This window comes from Petromyzon marinus, chromosome 27 (genome assembly GCF_048934315.1).
Source record: "Petromyzon marinus isolate PM22_M1 ecotype Great Lakes invasive population chromosome 27, UKy_Petmar_22M1.pri1.0, whole genome shotgun sequence".
Lineage (NCBI taxonomy): Eukaryota > Metazoa > Chordata > Hyperoartia > Petromyzontiformes > Petromyzontidae > Petromyzon > Petromyzon marinus.
The window spans coordinates 8,759,274-8,785,547 of NC_133693.1; the positions used below are offsets into that span (position 1 = coordinate 8,759,274).

The 26,274-nt window shown below is 42.3% G+C and overlaps 1 protein-coding gene across 6 annotated transcripts in view; it reads left to right on the plus strand.

The window, feature by feature from the left end:
* EYS (eyes shut homolog) overlaps positions 1–26,274 on the plus strand; it is a 539,265-nt gene that overhangs the window by 491,193 nt on the left and 21,798 nt on the right. For all 6 annotated transcript variants that reach the window (XM_032961555.2, XM_032961552.2, XM_032961557.2 and 3 more), the window contains 3 exons: positions 4,607–4,797; positions 12,260–12,442; positions 22,338–22,504. In XM_032961555.2, coding sequence (XP_032817446.2) covers positions 4,607–4,797; positions 12,260–12,442; positions 22,338–22,504 — 541 coding nt within the window. The remainder of the gene's footprint in view (positions 1–4,606; positions 4,798–12,259; positions 12,443–22,337; positions 22,505–26,274) is intronic.

Sequence of the window (26,274 nt, forward strand, 5' to 3'; positions counted from 1 at the left end):
AAATCTAATAATTTTACCTTTTAACGCACTTGTTGATCACTTGTACCTTTACTCTGCATCGTCATTCTACAATAGCCCTGCTTTCTTATTGCTACAATACATGCATCCATTCTGTATAGGATGTTCTTTCCTGAGCACTGTTGAACATGCACAGCAGACACAGCTGAAACGCTATACAAATAAGATAACTTGTGCCATAGCCAACGACAAATTCAATTTGCTCAAAATGACCATAAGCCCTAGAAGGGTGGTCCCAAAAACGGTGCGGTTCCAGATACAAAAATTATCTGAAATTGCCTTACTTTCATCTATTATAAGCTTGCGTGACTGGGTCAAATGGCTTGGAAATTTGTTAACTTTTGCGGTCACTTGCAAAGGTATTTCGGCTGTAATAATGCCTTGAGGCCGAAACACTTGTGTGCACAACATCGCGGTGCTGTGCTTTGGAGCTCACTTTTAAACTGGCGTGAGGTACGCTACAAACAAGGGCAATGTTTATTTTTATTTTCTGGTCTTCCCCATTGACAGCCAGTGACGGGACTCCCAACTGTTCACGATACTTTGCTGTTGCAGCAGTAACGAGTTACATGTTGGTAAAGAACTGCATCCTGGGAGTCCAGCCCTATGAATAGGCCAAGCGGTCCCGCAGTGTGCCCCTTGCAGTGGTAGGTTTTTTTCTGATGACAGACACTGCCTCTGACTACAAATAGATTATACGAGAAAGCCATTCCTATAAAACACGTACAGGAGGCAGTGAATTTGCTTTAAGAGCAGAATGCTAAAAGTGCCCACAGAATCTAAGATAAATTACTTTTTCGATATGCGGTGTATATTTTTATTAATATATCATGTGCTTTATTTCAATATGTAGTAAATCCAAGCGTAAATGTACCATCGTATTATGTGATTGCAGTATATTGTATGGAATTGGAACTCCAAAATAGAAGTACCATTAAGTCATTCCAACTTATTTTTGTCTTAGTATCTTGTGACCAAAACTTTTAAACCACCACTTGTAAATAGATGGATTAGAGTGTGAGCATTTGGGCCATGTGATCATATTCTGAGTCAAGAACCCCATGGACCAGGGTAGCTCGCACGCCAAGTTAAAGTGTCTCCCTTCTCACATGAGCAGTCAGACGGAATTCATCCCAATTGGTAGCTCTTAGTCGATGGTGAAAATTCCACATTCCCATGGTCGTGGATAAGTATATTAATCTGCCAACCACCACCTATCTATGAATTAAATCAATGTACAGTCCTTTGTCAATTTACAGAGTTTTGCTTGATACATGCCTATGCTGTGTGCTAACACTTTGTCGCTCACGGAGGTTGCTTGACCATACTTCACCGTGTTAGCGTGCAATGGTGAATCGGGAGCTCAAGACCGGTTAGCAGCCATGGCTGGGAATCGGACTCAAGATTGCCAGCTATCCGAGTGAGGGGCACTAACCACTGCACAATCACTTCCCACAGCAACGTACCACTGTGGGGCTTGTTGTGTTTGTCACGGAGGAATAAGAGGTTGAGTCGACCTGTCAACTGAATGTTGAGAAACCAAAATTAAGTGCATCGTTTAGGCCTGTCATTTAGCAGTGGAGGCAGAGTTGGTGGTTCACGAGGAGACGGACCACGGTGGCGATAGACACTAACCCGCAGGACATTGGGAGGCATTGAAGGAAACGTTTTAACGGCATCTGATCCTGTTTGGCATTTTCCAACTGTCGAAATCAGGACTCTCCTGAAAACCAGTCTCTGAGCCTAAGCGCTGCTCTTTTCAAATAAAGAAGTTGTCATTATTCAAAAAAATTGAAACAGAAAAATCGTTTACTTTGACAATACACTCTTGATCCTATATATCACTTCCCTGCAAAGTAATATATGCTCAGCCACGTGGTGTTGTGATTAGAGCTATTAAACAGCAGTTGAAAGGTTTGGGTTAAAATTCCAATTGCGTGTAAAATTCATCCAATATCATTCTGACACCCATAATGCACTGCCCTGTGGAAAATCAACAGTTGTTTTCTTATGGAGAGACCGACCTCTGCTCCAAGAAAGTGGAATTCCATCACCTGCGAGTCACCAATCAAGATGAACACTATCTCATTGCACGTTTGGGCATTGAGACCCTTACACAACCATAATTATCTATCAACCAAAATGTAAGAGTGTATCCCTGTTTCTCTCTCTCACCCCACCGACCTCGCTGTCACGCTACGAATAAAAAAAAATGCAACAGAGGGGACCCTAATGCAACTTATGTGTGTCCATGCAAGATAGGATAAATGTGCACGCCAAAGGACAGCTCTGCTTCTAATCTCGGAGGCCATATATTTACTTCCTCCAGCATGCATTCAATCGCTTCAATTATTGCCGAATGCAGCGTGCATTCACGCGCAAGTGTTGCACAGAGCGCAGGATGACCTTTCTTAAGGTGAGTGCAGGGCCTCGAATTTAACGCAGACATTGCCCATGGAAATATACATGCCGTTCTGCGTTAGCAAGGTCTCCATACAGTGAGGGAAAAAAGTATTTGATCCCCTGCTGATTTTGTACGTTTGCCCACTGACAAATAAATTATCAGTCTATAATTTTAATGGTAGGTTTATTTGAACAGTGAGAGACAGAATAACAACAAAAACATACGGAAAAACGCATGTCAAAATGTTATAAATTGATTTGCATTTTAATGAGGGAAATAAGTATTTGACCCCTCTGCAAAACATGACGTAGTACTTGGTGACAAAACCCTTGTTGGCAATCAAAAGAGGTCAGACGTTTCTTGTAGTTGGCCACCAGGTTTGCACACATCTCAGGAGGGATTTTGTCCCACTCCTCTTTGCAGATCTTCTCCAAGTCATTAAGGTTTCGAGGCTGACATTTGGCAACTCGAACCTTCAGCTCCCTCCACAGATTTTCTATGGGATTAAGGTCTGGAGACTGGCTAGGCCACTCCAGGACCTTAATGTGCTTCTTCTTAAGCCACTCCTTTGCTGCCTTGGCCGTGTGTTTTGGGTCATTGTCATGCTGGAATACCCATCCACGACCCATTTTCAATGCCCTGGCTGAGGGAAGGAGGTTCTCACCCAAGATTTGACGGTACATGGCCCCGTCCATCGTCCCTTTGATGCGGTGAAGTTGTCCTGTCCCTTTAGCAGAAAAACACCCCCAAAGCATGTTTCCACCTCCATGTTTGACGGTGGGGATGGTGTTCTTGGGGTCATAGGCAGCATTCCTCCTCCTCCAAACACGGCGAGTTGAGTTGATGCCAAAGAGCTCCATTTTGATCTCATCTGACCACAACACTTTCACCCAGTTGTCCTCTGAATCATTCAGATGTTCATTGGCAAACTTCAGACGGGCATGTATATGTGCTTTCTTGAGCAGGGGGACCTTGCGGGCGCTGCAGGATTTCAGTCCTTCACGGCGTAGTGTGTTACCAATTGTTTTCTTGGTGACTATGGTCCCAGCTGCCTTGAGATCATTGACAAGATCCTCCCGTGTAGTTCTGGGCTGATTCCTCACCGTTCTCATAATCATTGCAACTCCACGAGGTGAGATCTTGCATGGAGCCCCAGGCCGAGGGAGATTGACAGTTCTTTTGTGTTTCTACCATTTGCGAATAATCGCACCAACTGTTGTCACCTTCTCACCAAGCTGCTTGGCAATGGTCTTGTAGCCCATTCCAGCCTTGTGTAGGTCTACAATCTTGTCCCGGACATCCTTGGAGAGCTCTTTGGTCTTGGCCATTGTGGAGAGTTTGGAATCTGATTGGTCGATTGCTTCTGTGGACAGGTGTCTTTTAAACAGGTAACAAGCTGAGATTAGGAGCACTCCCTTTAAGAGTGTGCTCCTAATCTCAGCTCGTTACCTGTATAAAGGACACCTGGGAGCCAGAAATCTTTCTGATTGAGAGGGGGTCAAATACTTATTTCCCTCATTAAAATGCAAATCAATTTATAACATTTTTGACATGCGTTTTTCTGGATTTTGTTGTTGTTATTCCGTCTCTCACTGTTCAAATAAACCTACCATTAAAATTATAGACTGATCATTTCTTTGTCAGTGGGCAAACATACAAAATCAGCAGGGGATCAACTAATTTTTTCCCTCACTGTATGTAAAACGAGGTGGTCGTGGTGGTGGTGACGATGATGGAAATAAACGAAGATAGAAATGAGAGAAGTGGATTAATGATGGGTGACCATGGGGAGTTGGGGGATAGGGAAGGCGATTAGGGAGGACAACAGGGGGAGAAGGAAGGGTGGGCAAGAGAGAATTACGTGGGTTTTAAGAGAGGAAGGTTGTAAGGGAGAGGCTGATTGTTTGACATGCAAGGGGTTTATTCCAGTGAAGAGGGGCTACGAGAGAGAATGAGCGAAACCAAGACTGGAAGAGCGGAACGAGACAGCAAAGATTTAGAACGCAGAGAGCGGGCAGGCACGTAAAGTGAGATGAGAGAAGAGAGGTAATGAGGAACTATGCCGTGGAGAGATGTCCAAACTAAAGGAGGACATTTACAGAGGCAACCATACAAAAACAGGGTCCCAGTGTAGCTGAGTGTTGTTGTTGTGTGTGTGCGCGCACGCGCGTCGCCCGTGTGCAGTGATGCAGAGAACTGGTTTTGCGAATGCACACCCGGGCGACATGGGAAGCTGTGCCAATTCGAGGCCTGCGTCGTGAACCCTTGCGGGCACGGGGCCACCTGCGTGCGTCGAGGAAGAGGAGGGGAAGGAGGAGCGGCCTGCCCCGTGTGCCTCTGCCCCTTTGGGCGCACAGGACCGCTGTGCGATGACCGTAAGTCAGCGTTTGTTTGGGCGATGGCGAGCACGTAAACTGTAATCGGATGATCCCCCCCCCCCCCACGGGCTGGTGGCGTTGGCGATCCTGTGTTATTGCTCCCGTTTCCAGTGTGTAAATTAGATGCGTGCGCTGTATTTGTGCTCGTTAACGGAACTTGCCCCAACAGTCTGTTAAGGCTATAGGAGGGACCTTTGTGTGTGTGCGTTTTGCATTCGTTAGTATAGTTGCTAAAGTACTGCGCTATGAACCCAGTGACGCGAGTTTGTTTCCTGTCATCAGTGGCGAATATCTGGAACTGGTCCCTGGTCCTCCTGTAGGTCAACTCGGCCTTTAATGAGTGCCTGGTATGGGTGTGTAAACATTAGCACTGTGGGTGAGGCAAAAAGTGGCTGGCCATGGTTGTGGCCACACTGCCTCCTTGTCATCTCCAGCCCATGGTGATCTGCTGGACCAGTGTAGTTGAAGCACGGTGCTTCATGTATAAAGAAGTTGTGAGTGTGAGCGTTGTCGGCGCCACTGAGTGGACGGAGCCACCCGCTCCTGCCTGCAGCTCGTGGGTGTGAGGTGGAATGTGGGGGGACAGTTCACGGGCAGCCACGAGGCTGTCAGTTGGGGCAATTTAGGGAGTAAGAAAGTCAATATAAATTAGGGTGAAATAGTAGTTGGGGGCAGTTAAGCTTGGATAAGAAAGGGAGTGGCTGAGTTGTGAGAACTCCATAGGAAGTTATGGGATAAATAAGTATAGGAGTGTAAACAACAGGCTCCCGATTGTTACAATTGTTAAGTAATATATTTTTATTAAATTGTGTTACCCATTGTGGGTGAAAAATATACACGATTGTCAGCGTCTTCTCTTACTGTGTACATATAGCAAAATTTAGGCGACGTTACACCAGTACACAAAGACACCTCCCTTGTGCGATACGGTCATCATAATTTCGGGTTCTACTGCCCAAAGACCGAGAAACCAGTTGATATTTTGGTGATTTGTCCTTGAGTCTGAAATAGTTTTTCAATCGACTCACAAGCAGTGGTGTTCCAGAGAGCCGACCATGTGTGGTAAGTGTGCACATTTGTGAAAAATTGGACTCGTAAGAGTGCGGCGATAACAAATGTTCAGACTTACTCATGCTTGCTGGCTTTCATAGGTGCCTTTGAACAGTACTTAGCCCCTACAGCCTGAAAGGATTATATGGGAAAATGTTGTCTTTGTATGCTTATGTGTGTGCACATTCTTTTGCATAGGTTCAGGGAGTGGTAGTACATTGTGCCATGAACCTAGTTACCTGAGGTTGATTACCTGCCATAACAAACATAAGTACTGTGTTAAGTGGCGCCTGATGCTGTTATGGACCTCCTGCAGGTCTTCTTGGCCTTAAATTAATACCCGGAGGGGAAAAACATCAGTACGAGGGAAATAAAGACGTGGTGCTATTAGTACTCCCACCTCATGCGCATTAATGCATTACATTGAATGTGTTCCTGTAATCATATTATCAGTTTGCAGTAATGTTGTTTTACTGCTATTTTTTTATTGTTATTGCATTACTGATCCTTCAAATGGACCAGTTGATTCGTTTTTTTTAAATAAAATGATTCCCTAAACTCTCGCAATGGGGACATTATGGCATAAGACGGGTTTTGGGTTCATGGGAGAAAAAAACGTCACAAGACAAAAGCCTAAACCTAATGACAGAGGCACTCACAATTTAAAAAGTAAACTTCTGACCACACCATTATCTGTCACCTGATATGGGAGACCATTACATTTATATGAGTAGCTGCTGTATTTTTTTTTGTATGAATATATCAACGTTGCAAGTTTCGTTTTGTAGGCTTTCATACGAATGACAGTATGGGTATCTCGGCACTGATTCACGTGGGCTTGTTTCCCCATATATAAAATAGTTTTTTTCGGTGAGATTGTGTAAATAAAAATGTGTCGTTAAACCCGCCACCACCCGACACAGCCAGTTAGTAAGGTTTGTCACGTAAACAAAACATGCCAATTCGCTACTCGTTCAGCACACCGGTGTGTTGGAGAGTAAACTCACAACATGAACTAATAACTAATTGGCATGTTTTATTTACGTGACAACCCTTACTAATTAGTTGTGTCGGGTGGTGGTGGCGGATTTAACAACACATGCATATTTATGCGGTCTAACACAAAACAACTCTATTATGGGTATTATTGGTCGCGACAGCCTACGTGTTAAACATGTTCACCCATTCAGATACCGTGTAGAGCAACAGCAGCATTATTTATGCAGTGGGACAATGTAGGAGTTACGTTTCTGGATTCACGTGATATTTTTTATGATGTTTTGCTCTGCACGACTACTCCACTCCTTGTTTGCTCAGCAGATTACAATTATCAGTTGTTTAGTTATGCTTTTAAAGTTTGCGTTTGACTGAGTTGAGATATGTTTGGAACAACAGATTTTGTTTTGACTCTGTGTGTTTGTGTTTTCACTCAGAATCAAAACTGCACGGAGAATGCGATTTTTGTGTTGCATTATAGCACTGTGTAGGGATTTAATCCTGAGGTCATAAGGACCATCTGAGCTATGCATTCACTAATGCCAGTGCTTACTTAACCCTTTTGCTGAGTAAATACTTTTATTTTCGTCGCTTCCACTTGTGCAAATAATGCTTGCGCATTAAATCAGGTAACAAATTAGGAGGTGGCTCTGGCATGGTAATTTGCAATCTGTGTCCCAAGACGGGCCGCCGTTAATTCCGTAGCAGCAGGTCACAGATTAGCTTCGTGAACAAATAAATGCTAGCGCAAATGCATAATTAAGTTTCTCTCCCGAAAGCCACGAAATGTTGTGTAAGGTTTATTCAATCCTTTGGGATTTAAGATAATTTGACCTAAAAATTTGACCTAAAATATAGTTACTAATGGGAATCCAAAGTTGAGTTTTTTTTATATTTTGTTTTAAGTAAATTGATGCGGGAGAGTTTGTAAATCACTAGCAACATAATCACGTTCAAATATTATTCATTGCTGAGTGTTCACGTAGGACGAATGTTACATGAAAATAAATCAGGTGGCATTGTGGAGGGTCACGGGGTATCATTAAAATAAAAAATAAACATATCAATGCCTTTACGCTGCTGATGAGAATCAGAAGTTTGAAACCACTCCAGTGTTGCCTGTTTAAACAAACACTGATGTGTAAAGCATCTGTCCAGAAGGACAAACGGGAAATTTGATGTCAACAGACAGTTTTTATTATTATTATCTATTTACAAGATGCCCAATGGTAACCTTATGCTTAATACTGATAGCACTGGCACTCTGGCAGACGCTTAACTCACAAATGGAAGGTTACAGGCTTAAACCCTTCTGGGTGGGTGGGGGCGTTGGGTTGGGGTCGGCTTTACACTTATTTATTTATCCTGGAGGATATCCCCCCCCCCCCCTCGGGTGAGTAACATGAATATCTCTACTCTTTGGTTATTTCGGCAAAGTCACGTAAGGTTATAAAATAAGATAAATTAAATCACGACGTTTTGATTGCAACACAACCCATCATCATCATCACGCCGTGATTTAATTTATTTTATTTTATACCTACGTGACTTTACCGAAAGAATCCTGCAGTCACGAAAACCTCAAATCTATAATGAATATCTCTTTGTGGGAAGTCAAAGACTTGGCAATGTGATATCGGCCACCATTAGCTGAGGGCTGCGGGTAGGGACGAGAGCCGTTTGAGTTAAGGGCGGGTGGGGGACACTTTGACTTTGACATTACACAGCCACTTGCTTCTCCACTTACCTGTTGCAACAATTTATCAACAAGCAGAGGGGGGCCATCGACACATTGGCCCAACGGCTAATGTGTTCAGTAGATGAACCCACGAGCGAAGCCCCCGTCACTTGAGTCATTGCTTCGACAATGATGTCCAGTAGCGGCTCACCTCCAACAAGTAACTCAGCCTGCTCATCGCTTCAGTGGCTCTCAAGGCCTTAAGCAGATTCTTGATCTGCCGGCGAGTGGTCGATTCGGTCGAAGGCTTGAGGGGGGGGGGGGGATGGGGGGAATGAACGGCTGCGATGGTGACTTAATGACCTGGGGTGTCAGTTCCTGGGAGAACTTTGTGTGGCTTGCTGTCGAGGTAATGGACTGTGAAGGGGCCCTTCAGGTTGCTGTCCTTGCAGTGTTTCACATTAATTTTAATACGCGCGGAATCCACTTAGCATCCAGGGCGAGCGGCGTGGCCCGAACATGCGAACATTCACCGGGAATATTTCAAAGGCTGTCACGATGAGCGTTGCGTTTCAAATTGTGCAGGGTGAGGGTATAGGTGGTGCACAGTTTCGGCACATTCTAATGGAGATGCCTCTGATTCATTGAGATGTAGCTTTTTAGAATCGATGGGGGTCTGATAAGTTAAAGATTGGCCTGGCTTGGTGAGCCTTCATCTTAATATATAAAAAATATATTTGTAGTCACGGACCTTCCTAATACCAAGGCATTTACATTTTTTTAACTAAGCTATTTTTTCAGATGTTTTTCTTCTTCATATTTATGGGCATAGCGGTACATTGCCTATGATCAAGCCTCTGAGAGGTGGGGTTAGGCGGATATTGCAGTGTGTGAGACACCCACATGCAACCCGGGGCCTGACACAAGAGCAGGATACCAAGTGGGTTACTGACCTCTATCGCTATAGATTTTAAGCAGTATACTCTGGTTTATGTCAATTGTCTATGTTTTTTTTCTTTCTCAAGATTCAAAAAATATATATAACAAGTAGGGCCATCCTGAAAACAAATACAGTATTGAGGTTGAGCAGATTCCCACGGATAAATACAAATATACGTATACGTTTAATTACAATTTCAGCGAATAGAAGAGGAAATATTAGTTTTTAACAGAAATAACTAATATCAGTTTATTGTAATGGCAAAAATGGCAATGCATATGCATCAGCAAATGATGCCAAGTTGAAAGAAATTATAAGAGGGCACGTCTGAGCATCACAGGCAACTCTACGTGTAGAACAAGTGCTCGCTGTAATGACAATCGCTTCTGTGCTTCTCCAGAACTTTCAGGGCGATGTTTATTTATTTATTTAAGTAACTGACCTTGTGGCTGTAGTACCACTTTCAGGCCTGTCTCGCCTCTTTAACTGGCTGATTAATGGTTTGGATAACCATGCCTTTTGCTCCAGCCCTGCGTTTGGTGCATTGTTTGCGGTAGAGAGATTTGGTTTTAAAGTAGGGGACAAGGTGGGTCAATGCTGTGGCTCATTTTATGTTTTATGCACTGCAAGTTGTGTTTATTTTATTATTCATTCCTTTATTCCTTAATTGTTTAGTTCACATTTTGCAGCACCAGTAGGCCATGTACTGCCTATTTACAAGCACCTCCTATCATATATTCTGCCAAATAGGAATGTTGTTCCATTGCATTTGTTCGAAAGTACACGTTGCAGAGAATATTTGATCGTTGGTAAGAGTAGCTCTATATAACACTGGTCAAAATATTACGAGCATAAAATTGAACCAAACATTTGTAAATTATGAAGACACATCAATTGTATGCCATCCTCTGACTTTATGTCGGAAGATAAGAAAGTCTTTCATTGAGCTGGGAGCGAATTTTCCAGTTGGCCAAAACTTTTGGAAGGAAATAATTGGCATGCAGATGAATAATGATTGATGGAAGAAAGTTATACATTTTTTCCCGACATAGACCGAGCTACGCTTTCATATTATATCCTGGGATCATTTATATTTCAGCATCAATGGACTTTGATGCAGCCTGCAAGGACTGCACACTCATTAACCTGAAGCAATTTATCATGGGAGTTGAAGCAGCTGGTCGAATGAAATATCACAGTCTTGGGCATGAGCACTCTACCTTGAGACTGTTATTGCTGTTTACAGGTTGGCTACATTTAGCCAACCGTGTGGTCCGGTGTTCTCAGCAATTGCTACCTGGATATGCTCTGGCCACAGAGAAATGCCCCTCAAAGGGACAACAGAGATGTATTCGAGCGTGATATTGCAGGTTATGCATGGATAGATTATAATGAACAAGAGCAGCCACTCTTTGCGGTTGTGAATGGAAGGGCTGCACCGTATATATCGGCAACGTAGCGGTTTTGTTTTCAGTGTGTAATTTCCTGACTATCCTAAGGGGAGCAGCGGTGCAGTGGCTCGCACGCCGTGCTATTAAACACGAGTTTTGTTTGCTGGCATGGCTAACATCAGCGTCCAATGATACCAAAACGGATCCTGGGTGCACTACCTTCACCATACGCGACTGACAAAAGTGTGGCGAAGTGTAGTCCAACAATCCTTCACGGTGTAGAAACGCCTTCTTCCAGCAGTTAATTGACAGAAGGCTGTAGATCATTATTATCATGAGGCCGGAGACTAAGGTCACACAGTGGGATCCTGCAGGAGCAGGCCTTGGAAGCCAGCTATGAACTGGGCAACAGCTGAGGGGTGAGACAGAAGGAATGAAGCGATGGTGAGGTGGTATAGTCGCGTCAACAACATTAGTCACGATGACCTCTTGATTGTCATTTATACATGTAACCATCCGTTTTTTTTTACCTCAATCAATATTTGCCTGCTTTCCAAAATGAATTGGGTCGCGGGGACAGCGACTCCACTAAGGCCTTCCATCCTGCCCCGGCCTTCCCAGCGTGATCGGCTTCTGGGTTTTTTTTCCCTGGAGGACGTCCTTCGAACGTCTCCCGGGGGAGTCTTTCTTTCGGCATCCTTAGCAGATGAACCATCCACCGTAGCTGGCTTCGCTCCATGCTCACTAGTGCCGACTGGACGTTGAGTCTCTGTCGGATAGCCGTGCTTCGTACCCCAGCCTGGAGAGAGAGCCCTGCCACCCTGCGCAGGAAGCCCATTTCTGTTTCTTTTTTTACCTATCACAACATAATGTTTAGTTTTTGCTTATTTGCCATTTCAGCGTTGTATTCATCTATATTTTGATATGTTCAAGTCATACCCACTGCACGATAGACACAATGTTTTATTTTAACTCGAGCAACATGTGACACAATTACTTGATGCCTTCTATGCTACAGTGAAATAGAAGAATACTGTTGAGTGGCCAGTTTGTTGATTTCATGAAAATTAAATCCTCTTTAGTGTTAATTTATGTAATGGCAAACAGACGGACGTTATTGGAAAACAATGTACGTCCAATTATACGTCATCATAATAATCAGCCAAGATCAATCATAGTCAGCAAGATCACTAGGGGTGAGCCTCATTACTTGTTTGAACAGGGACACACTTTAACCTATGACCTGGATAACTATTCTTATTTATCTTTCATGTTTTATATTTGTCACGTTTGTGAATTGCATCCTATAATTTCTCCCTGTATACGGTGTATATGTGTATGATATATATTTGCAGGTTTCCTTTGTTAAAGACACTTGATTTACTTCTCTCTCTCTCTTTTCAGCAATCCACGTGACCGTGCCCAGTTTTGATGGAACCGATGAGTTTGGCTTCACGTCGTTCTTGGCCTACCCGGCAGTGCTGGGGCTGAACGATGCCTTCGAGTTTCTCGTGAAGCTTACGCTAGCTAACAACTCCTCGGCCCTGCGCGACAACCTAATTTTCTTCGCCGGGCAAAAGGGCAAAGGTGAGGAGACCAAGGTGCCTAGCCGACGTGCAAAGTGGGGGTCCCTTTTCGTTGGTGACCCGTTTGTGTTTGGCTGCAGTCATGATCACCCAATTCATTTTTTTTTGCAAGCTGTGTTTTAAAAGCGTACGTCCATGGCGAAATTGAGAACTCGCCTATTGATGTTTTTCATTTCGCCTTTTGTGGAAGTGGCAACTTATGAGGCATCCAGAAAATACTTTTTTAGGGAAAGATATGTGCAATGCTACTAGAACCTGAAAAAATGGTCTGTTTTGGGGATGGGATAACATTGGCCATAAAGAAAAAAATAATTGAGTTCATAGTGTCTATATAACTCCTTTTCCATCTTAAAGTTTGACCTTACATATGTAATAAGGCCCGTGTTTCGTTTTACTTGCACTAAAAAAAATGCTCATGCAGTGTAGTGTTTTAAAAAATGTGTATAATAATAATTTCGTTTATTTATTCAGGAAATTCTTGCTGAGTCTCAAGATTGTTTCTTGGGGGGGGGGGGGGGGGGTCCAGTAATGGGAGATGTTTGGCCAATTTCTTTTTAATGAGTGTTTAATAATTCATGTCACCTACATACTCTACTGCATTTACAATAAAAGCGTTATATTTCAATAAGCAAAATAACTTAAAGTGTAATACATATTCTGCTTTTTCACTTGTAGAGAAGTCAGCACTTTCATTATTACTAATTTTACTATGATGCATATATTATTAAAATCTATGTTTGCTTTGTAATGCGTGTGCTATTATTGTTTTATCATAAAGAGATCACTTGAAAAGTTTTCTGATTAAAATGCCCTCGTGACAGGTGAATCATACACTCCGTTCTTTATCGCTGCTGGAATTATAAACCGTACGTAATCGCTGCATGAATGAAGCCACATTGTTGACATCAGACATTAAGGGTGACGTTAAAAAGACAACTGGTGAACAGCAATGAAACTCTCAAATGGACAGTTTTTCTCAATGAAACTCAAGGCAATGAGTCCTCCGTGGGATGGCAGTGTTCAGCAGCACATGCACGTCAACATTTGAATACTTTGGAGAATAGTCAACGAAGTGCGCTAAGATGCACGACTGGATGATTACAGAATAAAATTTGAAAAAAATTAGAAACTCTTCGATAGAGGTGCAATAATGAACATCTCGTGAGTGTTATAAAAACACTATTTATCTTGGACGTAAAAATGTAAGTGCATGAAGGAGAAAATGTAATGTGTTCCTCACAGTTAAGCAAAACAATTGCGTAAGTTCAATACACAAGGCAGTAAACAGTAATTGTATGGTTTTTTTTTTAAATGTCAAAAAGTGTTGTCTAAGAGTTGAAATCTCAAGGCACACCATGGGAAGAGCATTAATTTAATAATTTGGGAAAAGCTAATAAAAATGGTCTCTCCCCAATTTCATTACAATTGTGTCCACGGCGTCATCCCCGATTCTGATGTCACGAGCATGGTGACTCACCACCTGTGCGCTGCACTTCTCCACACGCCCTCATGCAGAGAGGCATGCATGTTCTGTGCCATTTAAAACAAATATATTTTCTCATCAGAGTTTGCGCAGAGTGGACGAGGGTGTACGACACACATTTAACTAATGCAATCGGACCCTCCCCCCCCAAAAAAAAAAATGTGTGAATGTATCAGATATGGAGTTAAGACCGAATTTTATGACGATTATTCATTGGGTGCAGCCTTCAGTAGCTGGGTTGAGTGAGAGCATCAACTCGGCACACCAACTCATACGGACGCCCGAGATTGCGAATCATCGGCACGCTCACGGACAACGGCACAACGCGAGCGTTCACAACACTGCCGAGTTCGTCTCGCCGTCCAGTCGTTCGTCTAGCCGTCCAGTCGTTCGTCTAGCCGACCAGTCGTTCGTCTAGCCGTCCAGTCGTTCGTCTAGCCGTCCAGTCGTTCGTCTAGCCGACCAGTCGTTCGTCTAGCCGTCCAGTCGTTCGTCTAGCCGTCCAGTCGTTCGTCTAGCCGTCCAGTCGTTCGTCTCGCCGTCCAGTTGTTCGTCTAGCCGTCCAGTCGTTCGTCTCGCCGTCCAGTCGTTCGTCTTACCGTCCAGTCGTGGAGGACGGTGGTCAGTCGGACGTCTAGATGGCGAATCGTGAACGTTATAGTAGTGAGCTTTGGGCATGAGTACCACGGTGACGAAAGAGTTATGGAGACCCCGGGGTGAGGGGGCGGTATTAAAGCGCAATAACGAGTGTGCACACACACACACAAGAAATGGAGAGTGACTCAGCGTCCTTTAGTACAATAACAATGGCAAAGATCGGGGAGGGAATGATAATTTCGGACTCAAGAATGCAACCCTATTTTCCCATAAGGTTTATTATTTTCCTGTACATCTTTTTGGTGGCTGTGAGATGCTTTTGTAGCGATACAATGTCCGTTTCTTGCTACGGTGGGAAAGTTAATGTATTTTGTTCATCAGTGCACACCTAAGTGCATTATTTGGTCACAGCGATTGAACATAATTTTTTTGTCCGCTAAATGTTGCCTGCCTCCGAGCGCAAACCGTTGTGTCTGGGTGCATTTGCCCACAGGCAACGTGAGGAAAAGGGCCTTTTAATATTGTGGACTAGAGCGGGACAGGCTGTGCTTGTCTGGGTGGGTGTATTTCATATCCCGGCTCATTGTAGGCGAGTTGCATGTCGCTCGTGTGCACAAACGCACGCGCGGACAGGCGCTGCGTTTCTCTCTGTGGCCACGCAGCGACAGGACTGTGCCAACAGCCTGCAGCTCAAGAGCATAGGTTACAGCAGCAGCAGTCATGTGAATGGCAATAAAGGTGATATTCTATCAGCTTACATGTAGACTTGCCTAAATAATCTATTACGCTTATTGGATGACCTGCAACTGCCTGAAAGGTGATTTTTGTTGTTTTATTTTTTACCTACGTGACTTTACCGAATAGAAGCAAAGAGTATGCCTGAAAGGTGCTGTGGTTCGACTTCTGCTGGACTCGCCAAGCTTACGGATTTTAACCCATGTCGGCATTTCGACGGAAACGATCCTGTTTGAGTCGATACAATAAATATCACTTTGAAGTCATCAAAGGTTTGTACTGTAGAACGATTGGGCTGAAACCACGGCCGATTGCCCAGTTTAATCACGGGCAGATGAACTCAAGATTCAAACCCAGGTCCTCAGTGGCTGCTGGATCAGTGTTTTGACCTCGGTGTCACCAGGCTTCCTTGAGATGCGATAATAGCCCATACTTCTCTGGCAGAATTGTTTTCTCCTTGGCAGAGTAATTTCATGGATTATATCTCTGTTCGTGTAATTCGTTAGGATTGAATGATTGGCCAAAATGCTTTGCTCCCGGTTTTTCTTTTCATGAACTCTCCCTCGTGCCTGACAGTCATATGATAAACCATATAATGGTTTTGTTGTTCTTCCCCCGCACCTCCGATTAGCATGGTTGGCTACGTACGGTGCAAAAGAAGTAAAAAAATATACACGCATGAATAAATTAAACCAACGTGTTAAGCATTGATTTATCTAAGGAGCACAGATAAAAACTTGTCTCCTATTCTTCAGTGTTCGGCACAAACAAGCCTTTGTAAATAACAAGAAAATATATGTACACAAAAGCACAATGTATACGTTTTAAAACTTGGAATATTCTAAATTCATGAATATATACAGTCGTCAAAATATTGATACATTCACGCAAATAATTCGTATATTTACACGAATTAACCTAGTTTAGCCGGTCGTAAAGCTCATGAATATTTGTTTTATATTGACAAAACATTTGAGTGTATAATGAGAAAATGAAGGCCCTTCTACAAAAACAATTCACTCCTTCTCACGTGATCTGTTCTAGAAGGTTCTACGCACAAAATATGCAATGTTGTAAACGACCGAGTTACTACGAAATATAATCTATATAGCACAAAAAGAAAACTGTGCGTTTTTTTAATCTGTCGCGTACAACTGGACGTTAGCCTAATTTATGTTGTATATCTTTGAAACGGAAATCTATTTGGAAGCTGTTTATAATTGTAATTACTTCCATAGGCTGTTTTGAATATGATTTCAATTACTGTTGCAAGCAGGGGAAGAACAGCATATTATAATTATTTACATAATGCCAAAATGTCAGTGCGATTAATGTTCTCCCATAAATCAAGCAGAGAATGCAAAGAATTGGAGTCAACTGTATTGTGCTTTGGTGTTGCACACGATGCTTAATGACGTTTCGCATTAGATTTATGCAGGTACCTTGAAGTTTTCAGTGTGTTTTTATTACCATATTTAATACGGATATATTGTTACCTTGATACTTCCAAAATGGTCCCGAGTTCCCACTTGATATGATGTACACACGGTTGCATTAAATATTCACAATAGATATTATGTGTGTGTACGTCTAGGGAAATGTATGACAGTGGTTAGCAATAGGGGTGTAACGGTGCATTAAGAGGTAGCCGATTTTAAAATATAAGCAGCAACAGATTCAAATACCTTGGAGAGCAAAGTGATCAAATGAATGTTACCACTATCGAATGCAATAGCTACTGTTATAACGGAACATGCCTGAAAGTGGGTGGGAAACGTTCAAAAGCAAATAGAAAATAAATGTTCTGAAACCACAAAACACAGTTTGAGGAACAGAAGGAGATATGAAAAGATTAGATGATGTTGAAAAAAAGACTGCAATGCAAGGAACGTTGTGAAACTGTTCGGGAAAAAGAACTAGAAAAGATAGCAAAGAACACGACAACGTAAAACATGATTGAATACTTTTGATTTAAAGCTTTCGTGACTGCAGGGATTCATAGTCTTGGTTATTTCGGTAAAGTCACGTAGAAGGGAAACAATAAAATAATTAAAATATAAAACAATAAAATTCTCACGACGTTTCGACTGCAACACTAGCAATCATCATCAGGTGTGAAAACCACAGCAATATTTTTTTCTTGAAAACCACAGCAAAAATGTTCTTGAAAACCACAGCAAGAAAATGTTCTTGCTGTGGTTTTCACACCTGATGATGATTGCTTGTGTTGCAGTCGAAACGTCGTGAGAATTTCATTGTTTTATATTATTATATTGTTTCCCTTCTACGTGACTTTACCGAAAGAACCAAGAGCATGATTGAATACATCATAGCAACAACGGAGAGAACGTGGAGGATCTCTAAAAGGGTGCGAGAGCGATCTTGAATCTGGATTTGAAGCTTTCGTGACTGCAGGAATCCATACTCTTTGGTTCTTTCGGTAAAGTCACGTAGGTAGAAAATAATAATTCACGACGTTTCGATCGCAACACAAGCGACCGTCATCAGGTGAGACAATAACAGCAGGGAAACTGCTGAAACAGGCCCTGATCTATTATTTTCTTCCTACGTGACTTTACCGAAAGAACCAAAAAGTAGCGATCTTGAAGTTGATTTGGGACTGGATTGGGAGCCATCGCAAGGATCGGAGTATTGGGGTGAAGTGGTCTTTTTGTGTTAGATTGTGGATGATACAGCAATAAACATTAAAATAAAGCAACATTTAGCCCATCGGCATGAGATAATGCACATTTACCAAAAAGCACACACGGAAGCAAAACTCATTCAAGAGCGATATTAATTATGCTAATGCCACTAATTTAAAGTGGCTGGTATATCGATAACCGTTTGTCACAGGTTAATGGAGAATGCATATACTGTATTCCAGCCCGTTGGAATACACAGCATTCGACTAACGCTACTGTTTTTTTTGTATGGTCCGTTATGCGTTCAGTTATGTCTGCACCACATGACAATGCAATGCGTTTCCCTACAAACAAGTACACACACTTTACATTCGCTTTTCAAGGGAAACAAACCAATTTAGGGTGCTGATGCATGAATTGGCTTAACACCAAGGTTTGAGTGCTTAATCCAAAGTAATTGGAAATTCCTGTAATTAATTGGATTGCAATCAGTTTATAGTTTGGACAGAATTTTTTTTATTTTCATTCTTTCAAGTAAAAATATATTGCACGCTATTTTAATGGGTGTAGTGAAAATAGCACTGCACATATATATTGCTTGCCAATTGTGTCCACCTGGGTTCATTTGTTGGTATCAAGTTTCTCTTCACAAATGTGTGTGACCCTAAACAGCTTTTTGTATTTTGATTTTAATATATAGCTTTTTGTATATTTAGTTTGTTGTCACCCCCGCATTTCCGATTAGCTACGTACTGTGCGAAAGAAGTTAAATATACAGTACACACATGAAGTTGGCCAATGCGGGAGATAGCGATGCATGGAACGATTTGTATTTATCCAGCGTCTACACGCGACCGCATCTCAAAATGTTGTATGAAAACAGAATTGAGACCTGAATTGTGGAGTAAGGAAAGGAGGCCTATTATATTTTTTTTTAACACAACGCAATACCGAGTAATAAGCAAAGGCGAAGCAGGAAGGTGTCGAGGTTGGCGCTTGAATAGGGTACAGGGATTGCAGATCATTCCAGCGGAGCACTTTGACTGAAACTGAGCAAAGCTTGCACAAATGACACACCTTCCAAAGTGAATTCGGTCCCTGTCACAAATAGTGCACTGAAATTGGTACGTACAAGCACCATGAAGGAATAAGATCGCGCAAACGTAACTCTTCGTGCTCAAAAAAGTAGTTATGTAGACCACAGAAAAAATAATCTCAAAATTATTAATTGCAGTATTACCCTGTGTCCACTTTTATCTTTGCATTGAAACCAAATGCCATTAAATTCAAGTCGCACGTTGAAGCCGTGGTTGTGCAGTGTGCTGTCATGCCTTGAATTGGAAACAAACATTGACAACTCATTTCTTTAGAACTGCTTTTTGTGTTTAGTTTGTTGTTGTTTCCCCCCCTCCCACTTCCGATTAGCAAGGTTGGCTACGTACGGGTTTGAAAGAAGATCAACATGCATACATACAACGTGTTATAGGAATTGTAAATGTTGTGGGTTTACTCTCCAACACACCAGTGGGCTGTACTAGTAACGAATTGGCATGTTTTGTTTACGTGACAAACCTTACTAATTGGCTGTGTCGGGTGGTGGCGGGTTTAACGCCACATTTATATTTACGATATCTAACCCAAAATTCTCTATTATGGATAATATTCGCCGTGAAAGCCTACTTGTTAAACTGTTATAGGGTAAAGATTTAAAGCTTTCGTGACTGTTTTTATTATTTTATTGTTTCCCTTCTATGTGACTTTACCGAAAGAACCAAGAATATGTTATAGGGTAGTATGAGAGAGTGTTAGCAACGTGGATGTTTGGATTGATAGTGAAACATATTGGCTGTAAAATATCACTGTTGCTTAATCATGATGAGCCTGATGCCACATTAAAATACTTAAGGTGTGGTAGGTTTAACAAAGGGGGGCAATTACAATTCATCAATTTATACACGTAAGTTTATTGTGTTTTGTTATTGTTGGTGTGTAATTTGTTCTAGTTTGTGTGTAGTTGTAAATAATCATTGAAGATTTTTTTTCTCTCAGAAGTCACTTTGAAAAAGAACACATTCATGCGTCATGCCCTAAATCCGCAAACAAATGAGCTCCTAAAGTTACCCACAAAAAACATCTCTTTGATGTTAACGGCAATTCAAGTTCAGATTTTTGTTTTGCGGATGAATCATACTTTCAAGCTATTGAGTTTACCGAAGACTATGAAAATTATACTTAGGTGGTCGTATTTAAAACCAGGATTTCCACAGCAGCTGTTAGATTAGACGTGGAATGTTTGTTCATAATGATAATACGATATGGGCGACTCAATCCAATTAAAGTAGAGTTTGTTTTCCAACGTATGCGGAATTCTGGAATAACCCGTAATTATTAACGCAACAGTTTTTAGCCTGATTCATCGTGTGGGAAGAGTGCCACCCCAATCCCCCCCAAAAAAATATCCTGCGGCCAATTTAAGGCTAAGTCATCCCGAGAGAAGACTCAGAACACCACATTGCTGCTGATGTTCGCCATGGCTGGAAACTGACCCAGTCACCGGGTTCGTGAATTACTGCACCACCACCCGAACACGAACCCACACATGCTCGAATAGCAAAAGCAGTGGATTTAGTAAGGGCTATAATTTGTATTATTATGTATGTTGAGCTTCTTTCGCACCATACATAGCCAACATAACTTAAGATAATAAGGAAATATCAAAGATAGTTATGAAGGCTGTGAAGACTGTATGCCTAAGTTAACAGAAATGCTGGGGTCACTAGCCAAAGCGCACCTCAAATTAGCACGGTCGGCTACGTACGGTGCAAAAGTAGTTCAACATACATGCATACACATTCATACATTCCGTCATCAGTCTCATCCATAGGCTATTATCAAATTTCGTGATGTGTTCTACCAAAGCTAATTTCCTTTTCTTATCATAAATAAGGTCTCTGATTTGTGTTTCTCTTACTGTCTCAGTGTAATTTCAAGCATGCATATATCTTACCTTTCAGCTCATGCTTAGCACACGTTTTCTCATCGGCGCTTGTGTTTAGAACATATGTGTAAGCATATTCATGCTGTACACAGTATATTTGGCACAAAAAAACAAGAACAATAATGTATGCTCCCATCCCTTGACAAGCCCTACCGCCTCATAGACAGCCGCATGCTCCAGCTGTTGTTTTAATCAGGCTCTGGTGGAATGGTCTTGTTACGAGTGTGGGCCAGCCTAGGGATCATCACAGTGAGCAATGAGGGATTTGTGCCACTGAGAATTCCCATCAGAGCTGATCCCGTGTGTTTGTGCCATGGTTGAGCATAGCACATTCACTCGCAATGACTGAAAGGTCACGTATTTGTTTTCAAAATGTTTCTTTTTTTTTTCTACTGTCACTGAAGAAAGATGAAGATATAGTCCTTCTTAGTGTCTGGTGTTTATTAATTTTTATTATCTATTTTCTGAAGTATTCCATTTTACTAAAATATGAAGATCTTCCTTTTCAGTGACGGTAATAAAAAAAATCTCATTTTCATTGTTGCAACATGACCTGCAATTTATTGCATTTGTGCGCCAAAGCAGCAACATTGTAATACGATAGACTCTCTGCGGAATGATAGGCCCTGGAACCTGGTGCAAGATTTAAAGTCAAGGTCAAGAGATCATCACATCCAATGTCATTAATGGCACTACACATTGGCCCACTCTGTCCTTGTGCTAGATCCTACAGTTGCTGCGCCGTCAGCAGCTAGGATCCAAGGTTCGCCGTTACAGGATCCCACCCCTGTGTCACCTGACCTGTAGGTGCCAGTCCATTGCATGAGTATTTGGCCGCTATAAATTTCCACATGATAAGCCACTTCGTTGAGCTATCAATTGTGGCCAAGGTCGCTTCTGAAAAAGCTAATAGCTCAGTGGGCCTTAGTTATTTTGTTTTTATTTGCTTACCTTTCCTATGCTTTTCACTCCTATCGTATTTTTGTAATGTTTGTTTTTGTAACTTTCTGACCCGTCCCTACTGGACATCGGTGAAAAAGAGCTTCATAGCTCATCAGATTCCTCCAGTATAAATAAAGATACTGATTCTTATTAGACTTGTACCTCGCCATCACAACCGCCTCTTCCAATTGTTTTTACGATTGTCTTCTGCCACATCGTTTCGAGTCCTCATGCACGATGAACAATCATAATCAGCAATGATCTAAAAGCCGCTGGACGAGGACCTCCAAGCTGTCACCGTCCCTCGCGGTCTCGCTCTGTGACCCGTACGCAAGAGTAATGAACCTACATTTAATTGTTTTTTCATGAAAAATGCTTGCATGGCCTAGCCACCGAGAAAGTGCCGACGTGGTCTTATCTACCCCCACCCCCTTCCACTGAGAGCCCAATTTGCCCCAGCATATTGCGTTTATTCCTTGCGTTGTCGCCTCCGCAGGGTTGGATGGCGACGACTTCCTGGCACTGGGGCTTCAAGGCGGCAGGGTGGTTTATCGCTACAATCTCGGCTCGGGGACTGCGTCCCTGCTCAGCGATCCCGTGGACACGCGCCTGCACATGCACACAATCCGCCTGGGCAGGACACTCGCCCGCGGGTGGCTGCAGGTAACGCACCGTGCAAGTTGCCCTTTGTTGCCACGCAGTGTCCCCTTTATTAATCGAAATGAGAATCCTTGTTTTGCGCTGGAGGAATCCGATGAGCTGTGAAGCTCTGTTTCACACACGTCCAGTGGTGGAGCTCCTTTAACATTCAAAGTCTCTCACCTTTTGTGCTTGTGCAGATGACGGCTGGAAAAATAACGGCTTCCTCTTGTGAACGTCACTAAATGTTTAGCTGTCAAAACGTTATCTCTATAAAAGAGCGTACATTTTTCGTTTTGTTGTTCCATGATTAGTAGACGTCCAGATTTTAAAACATGTACTAAACACACGCTGAGTTCGTGAATTTCTGCGTAGGTGCTGAAAAGGGGTTTAAAATGATAGGTAACAAGTCACTCAAAGTGTGCACAAACTCAAAATCAGAAGGCATAAAATACAAACTGCCTTCCCAAGCAGCTGACGCAAACACACCAAAATGAACTTATGTTGATTGCAAGTGCTGAGGGTGCTACCATATGGGAGCGACGGTGAGGTGTAGTGGCATGAACAACTCTATCTGTAATGACCTCTTGAGCTTGGGAATTTCCTTTCATAAATCCACACTCACTACGTGACTTTACCGAAAGAACCAAAGAGTAAGAATGGGGAGGCTTCATCCAGCAGTGTATTGTCAATTATCTCAGTAATTGAAACATTAAACTGTGCTAAAATATGCATGAAACAAAACAAAACTATTTTATTTTACCAGGTAAAGCCAACTGAGCTGTTAGATCTTTTTTCAGAAGTGACCTGGTCACACATCTCTAATCAAAGTGGCTGATATCACCGTTAAGTGAGAATTTATAGTAGCAGTCAAATAATCTCAATGTATGTTTATAAATGGGGAGGGAAAAACCGAAGGAACCTGGAGAAAAATCCACGCGAACTCCGAATATGCAACAGAGATCGTCAGGGTCGGAGGTCGAACCCACAACCTCCTGCTTACCAAGCGAGGAAGATACTACAGTGAGGGAAAAAGTTTTTGATCCCCTGCTGATTTTGTACGTTTGCCCATTGACAAAGAAATGATCAGTCTATAATTTTAATGGTAGGTTTATTTGAACAGTGAGAGACAGAATAACAACAAAAAATCCAGAAAAACGCATGTCAAAAATGTTATAAATTGATTTGCATTTTAATGAGGGAAATAAGTATTTGACCCCTCTGCAAAACATGACTTAGTACTTGGTGGCAAAACCCTTGTTGGCAATCACAGAGGTCAGACGTTTCTTGTAGTTGGCCACCAGGTTTGCACACATCTCAGGAGGGATTTTGTCCCACTTCTCTTTGCAGATCTTCTCCAAGTCATTAAGGTTTCGAGGCTGACGTTTGGCAACTCGAACCTTCAGCTCCCTCCACAGATTTTCTATGGGATTAAGGTCTGGAGATTGGCTAGGCCACTCCAGAACCTTAATGTGCTTCTTCTTGAGCCACTCCTTTGTTGCCTTGGCCGTGTGTTTTGGGTCATTGTCATGCTGGAATACCCATCCACGACCCATTTTCAATGCCCTGGCTGAGGGAAGGAGGTTCTCACCCAAGATTTCACGGTACATGGCCCCGTCCATCGTCCTTTTGATGCGGTGAAGTTGTCCTGTCCTCTTAGCAGAAAAACACCCCCAAAGCATAATGTTTCCACCTCCATGTTTGACGGTGGGGATGGTGTTCTTGGGGTCATAGGCAGCATTCCTCCTCCATGTTGGTCTCATCTGGCCACAACACTTTCACCCAGTTGTCCTCTGAATCATTCAGATATCCATTGGCAAACTTCAGATGGGCATGTATATGTGCTTTCTTGAGCAGGGGGACCTTGCGGGCGCTGCAGGATTTCAGTCCTTCACGGCGTAGTGTGTTACCAATTGTTTTATTGGTGACTATGGTGCCAGCTGCATTGAGATCATTGACAAGATCCTCCCGTGTAGTTCTGGGCTGATTCCTCACCGTTCTCATGATCATTGCAACTCCACAAGGTGAGATCTTGCATGGAGCCCCAGGCCGAGGGAGATTGACAGTTCTTTTGTGTTTCTTCCATTTGCGAATAATCGCACCAACTGTTGTCACCTTCTCACCAAGCTGCTTGGCAATGGTCTTGTAGCCCATTCCAGCCTTGTGTAGGTCTACAATCTTGTCCCTGACATCCTTGAAGAGCTCTTTGGTCTTGGCCATGGTGGAGAGTTTGGAATCTGATTGATTGATTGCTTCTGTGGACAGGTGTCTTTTATACAGGTAACAAGCTGAGATTAGGAGCACTCCCTTTCTGATTGAGAGGGGGTCAAATACTTATTTCCCTCATTAAAATGCAAATCAATTTATAAATTTGTTTACATGCGTTTTTCTGGTTTTTTTGGTTGTTATTCTGTCTCTCACTGTTCAAATAAACCTACCATTAAAATTATAGACTAATCATTTCTTTGTCAGTGGGCAAACGTACAAAATCATCAAAGGATCAAATACTTTTTCCCCTCACTGTATCTCCTAGCCACCGCGGTGAATTCATATTGCTGGAGAGCTTGCTCCAGGATAAAGAAGCATTACATCCAAAATTACTTATTGAATGCTTGTGTGAACATGTGGAAGGGTGCTAAATCGCTGCGAGCAGATGGTCTGGTGTTGCAAGCTTATGCTATTTTGGTTGTAGTACATTTTGTGGGGTTGTAAGCATTTCATTGCACGCTCTGTATAAAATGCATATGCTTGAGTGACCACGCGCTATTGCCCGACAAGTGCGAACCATTTTTCTGAGGAACAATGAACGAAAATAAAAACTACATTGTATGAGAATATATATGGGACGTAATGTGTCAGAGGCGTTAGAATACCCGAGTCACAATGTAAAAAAAAGTTAATATCTCTGGCGAGAGTTGATGGGTTCCGAGTCCTTTGTGGGATGTAAACATTAGTTGTCCAATGGAGTGACTAGCCCCTGTCATAGGAACGTTGAATGTTCACCTCTGGCTGAGACCATACATGGATACCAGCACTGCCCTATGGCAATTTAACTAGGAGAAAATAGAAACGTTTTATTTTTAAAAAAGCCACATTGGTGGGCCTGTATATGTATTTCTGCTGAGTTTGTACCTCGTATTTGTTCACTCTATGCTGGCAAGTGCAATCCAGAGGTTGAACACGAAATTTAACTCTCTTCTGAAATTCGTGGTCCACCAGGAAGTGTCTAACTGTGTTGTTGGCCTGACTGGTTGTGCTTCACATAATGTTTCTTAGGTCTGTTGAATGCTCGTCTCTTATCTCCTTATTGTATTTACCTCCATGATTTGTTCTTAACACCTGATGAAGATTGCTGTGTTGTGATCGAAACGTCGTGATTGTTTTGTTTTAATAAAATTGTATTGTATCTCTACATACGTGACTTTACCGAAAAAAACCAATGAGTAAGCCACATTGTATTTCATGACTCTTGTTGAGTATAGGTGGCCGGGTTGTTCAGGGGTAAAGGTGTTGAACCAACATTACTGATTTCCTGAGTTCAATCCCAGGCAGCAACCTGTGATTAAACTGTGTTCCAGGTGTAGTGAGTTAATGGATATCAGCTAAGGCACTCATGAATGTACACAGGCAAGCACAAAACTGTGACATACATTTAAAAAAAATTGTTCTGGTTACATTCCAGCTTTGAGAATAAAAAAAAAATTGACTTCCAAGAATCAAACATTTAACTGTAGCAGAACATCTGTGACAGTACATCCTCTAATGTGCGGATAAAAAAGTCACTTAAAGGTATT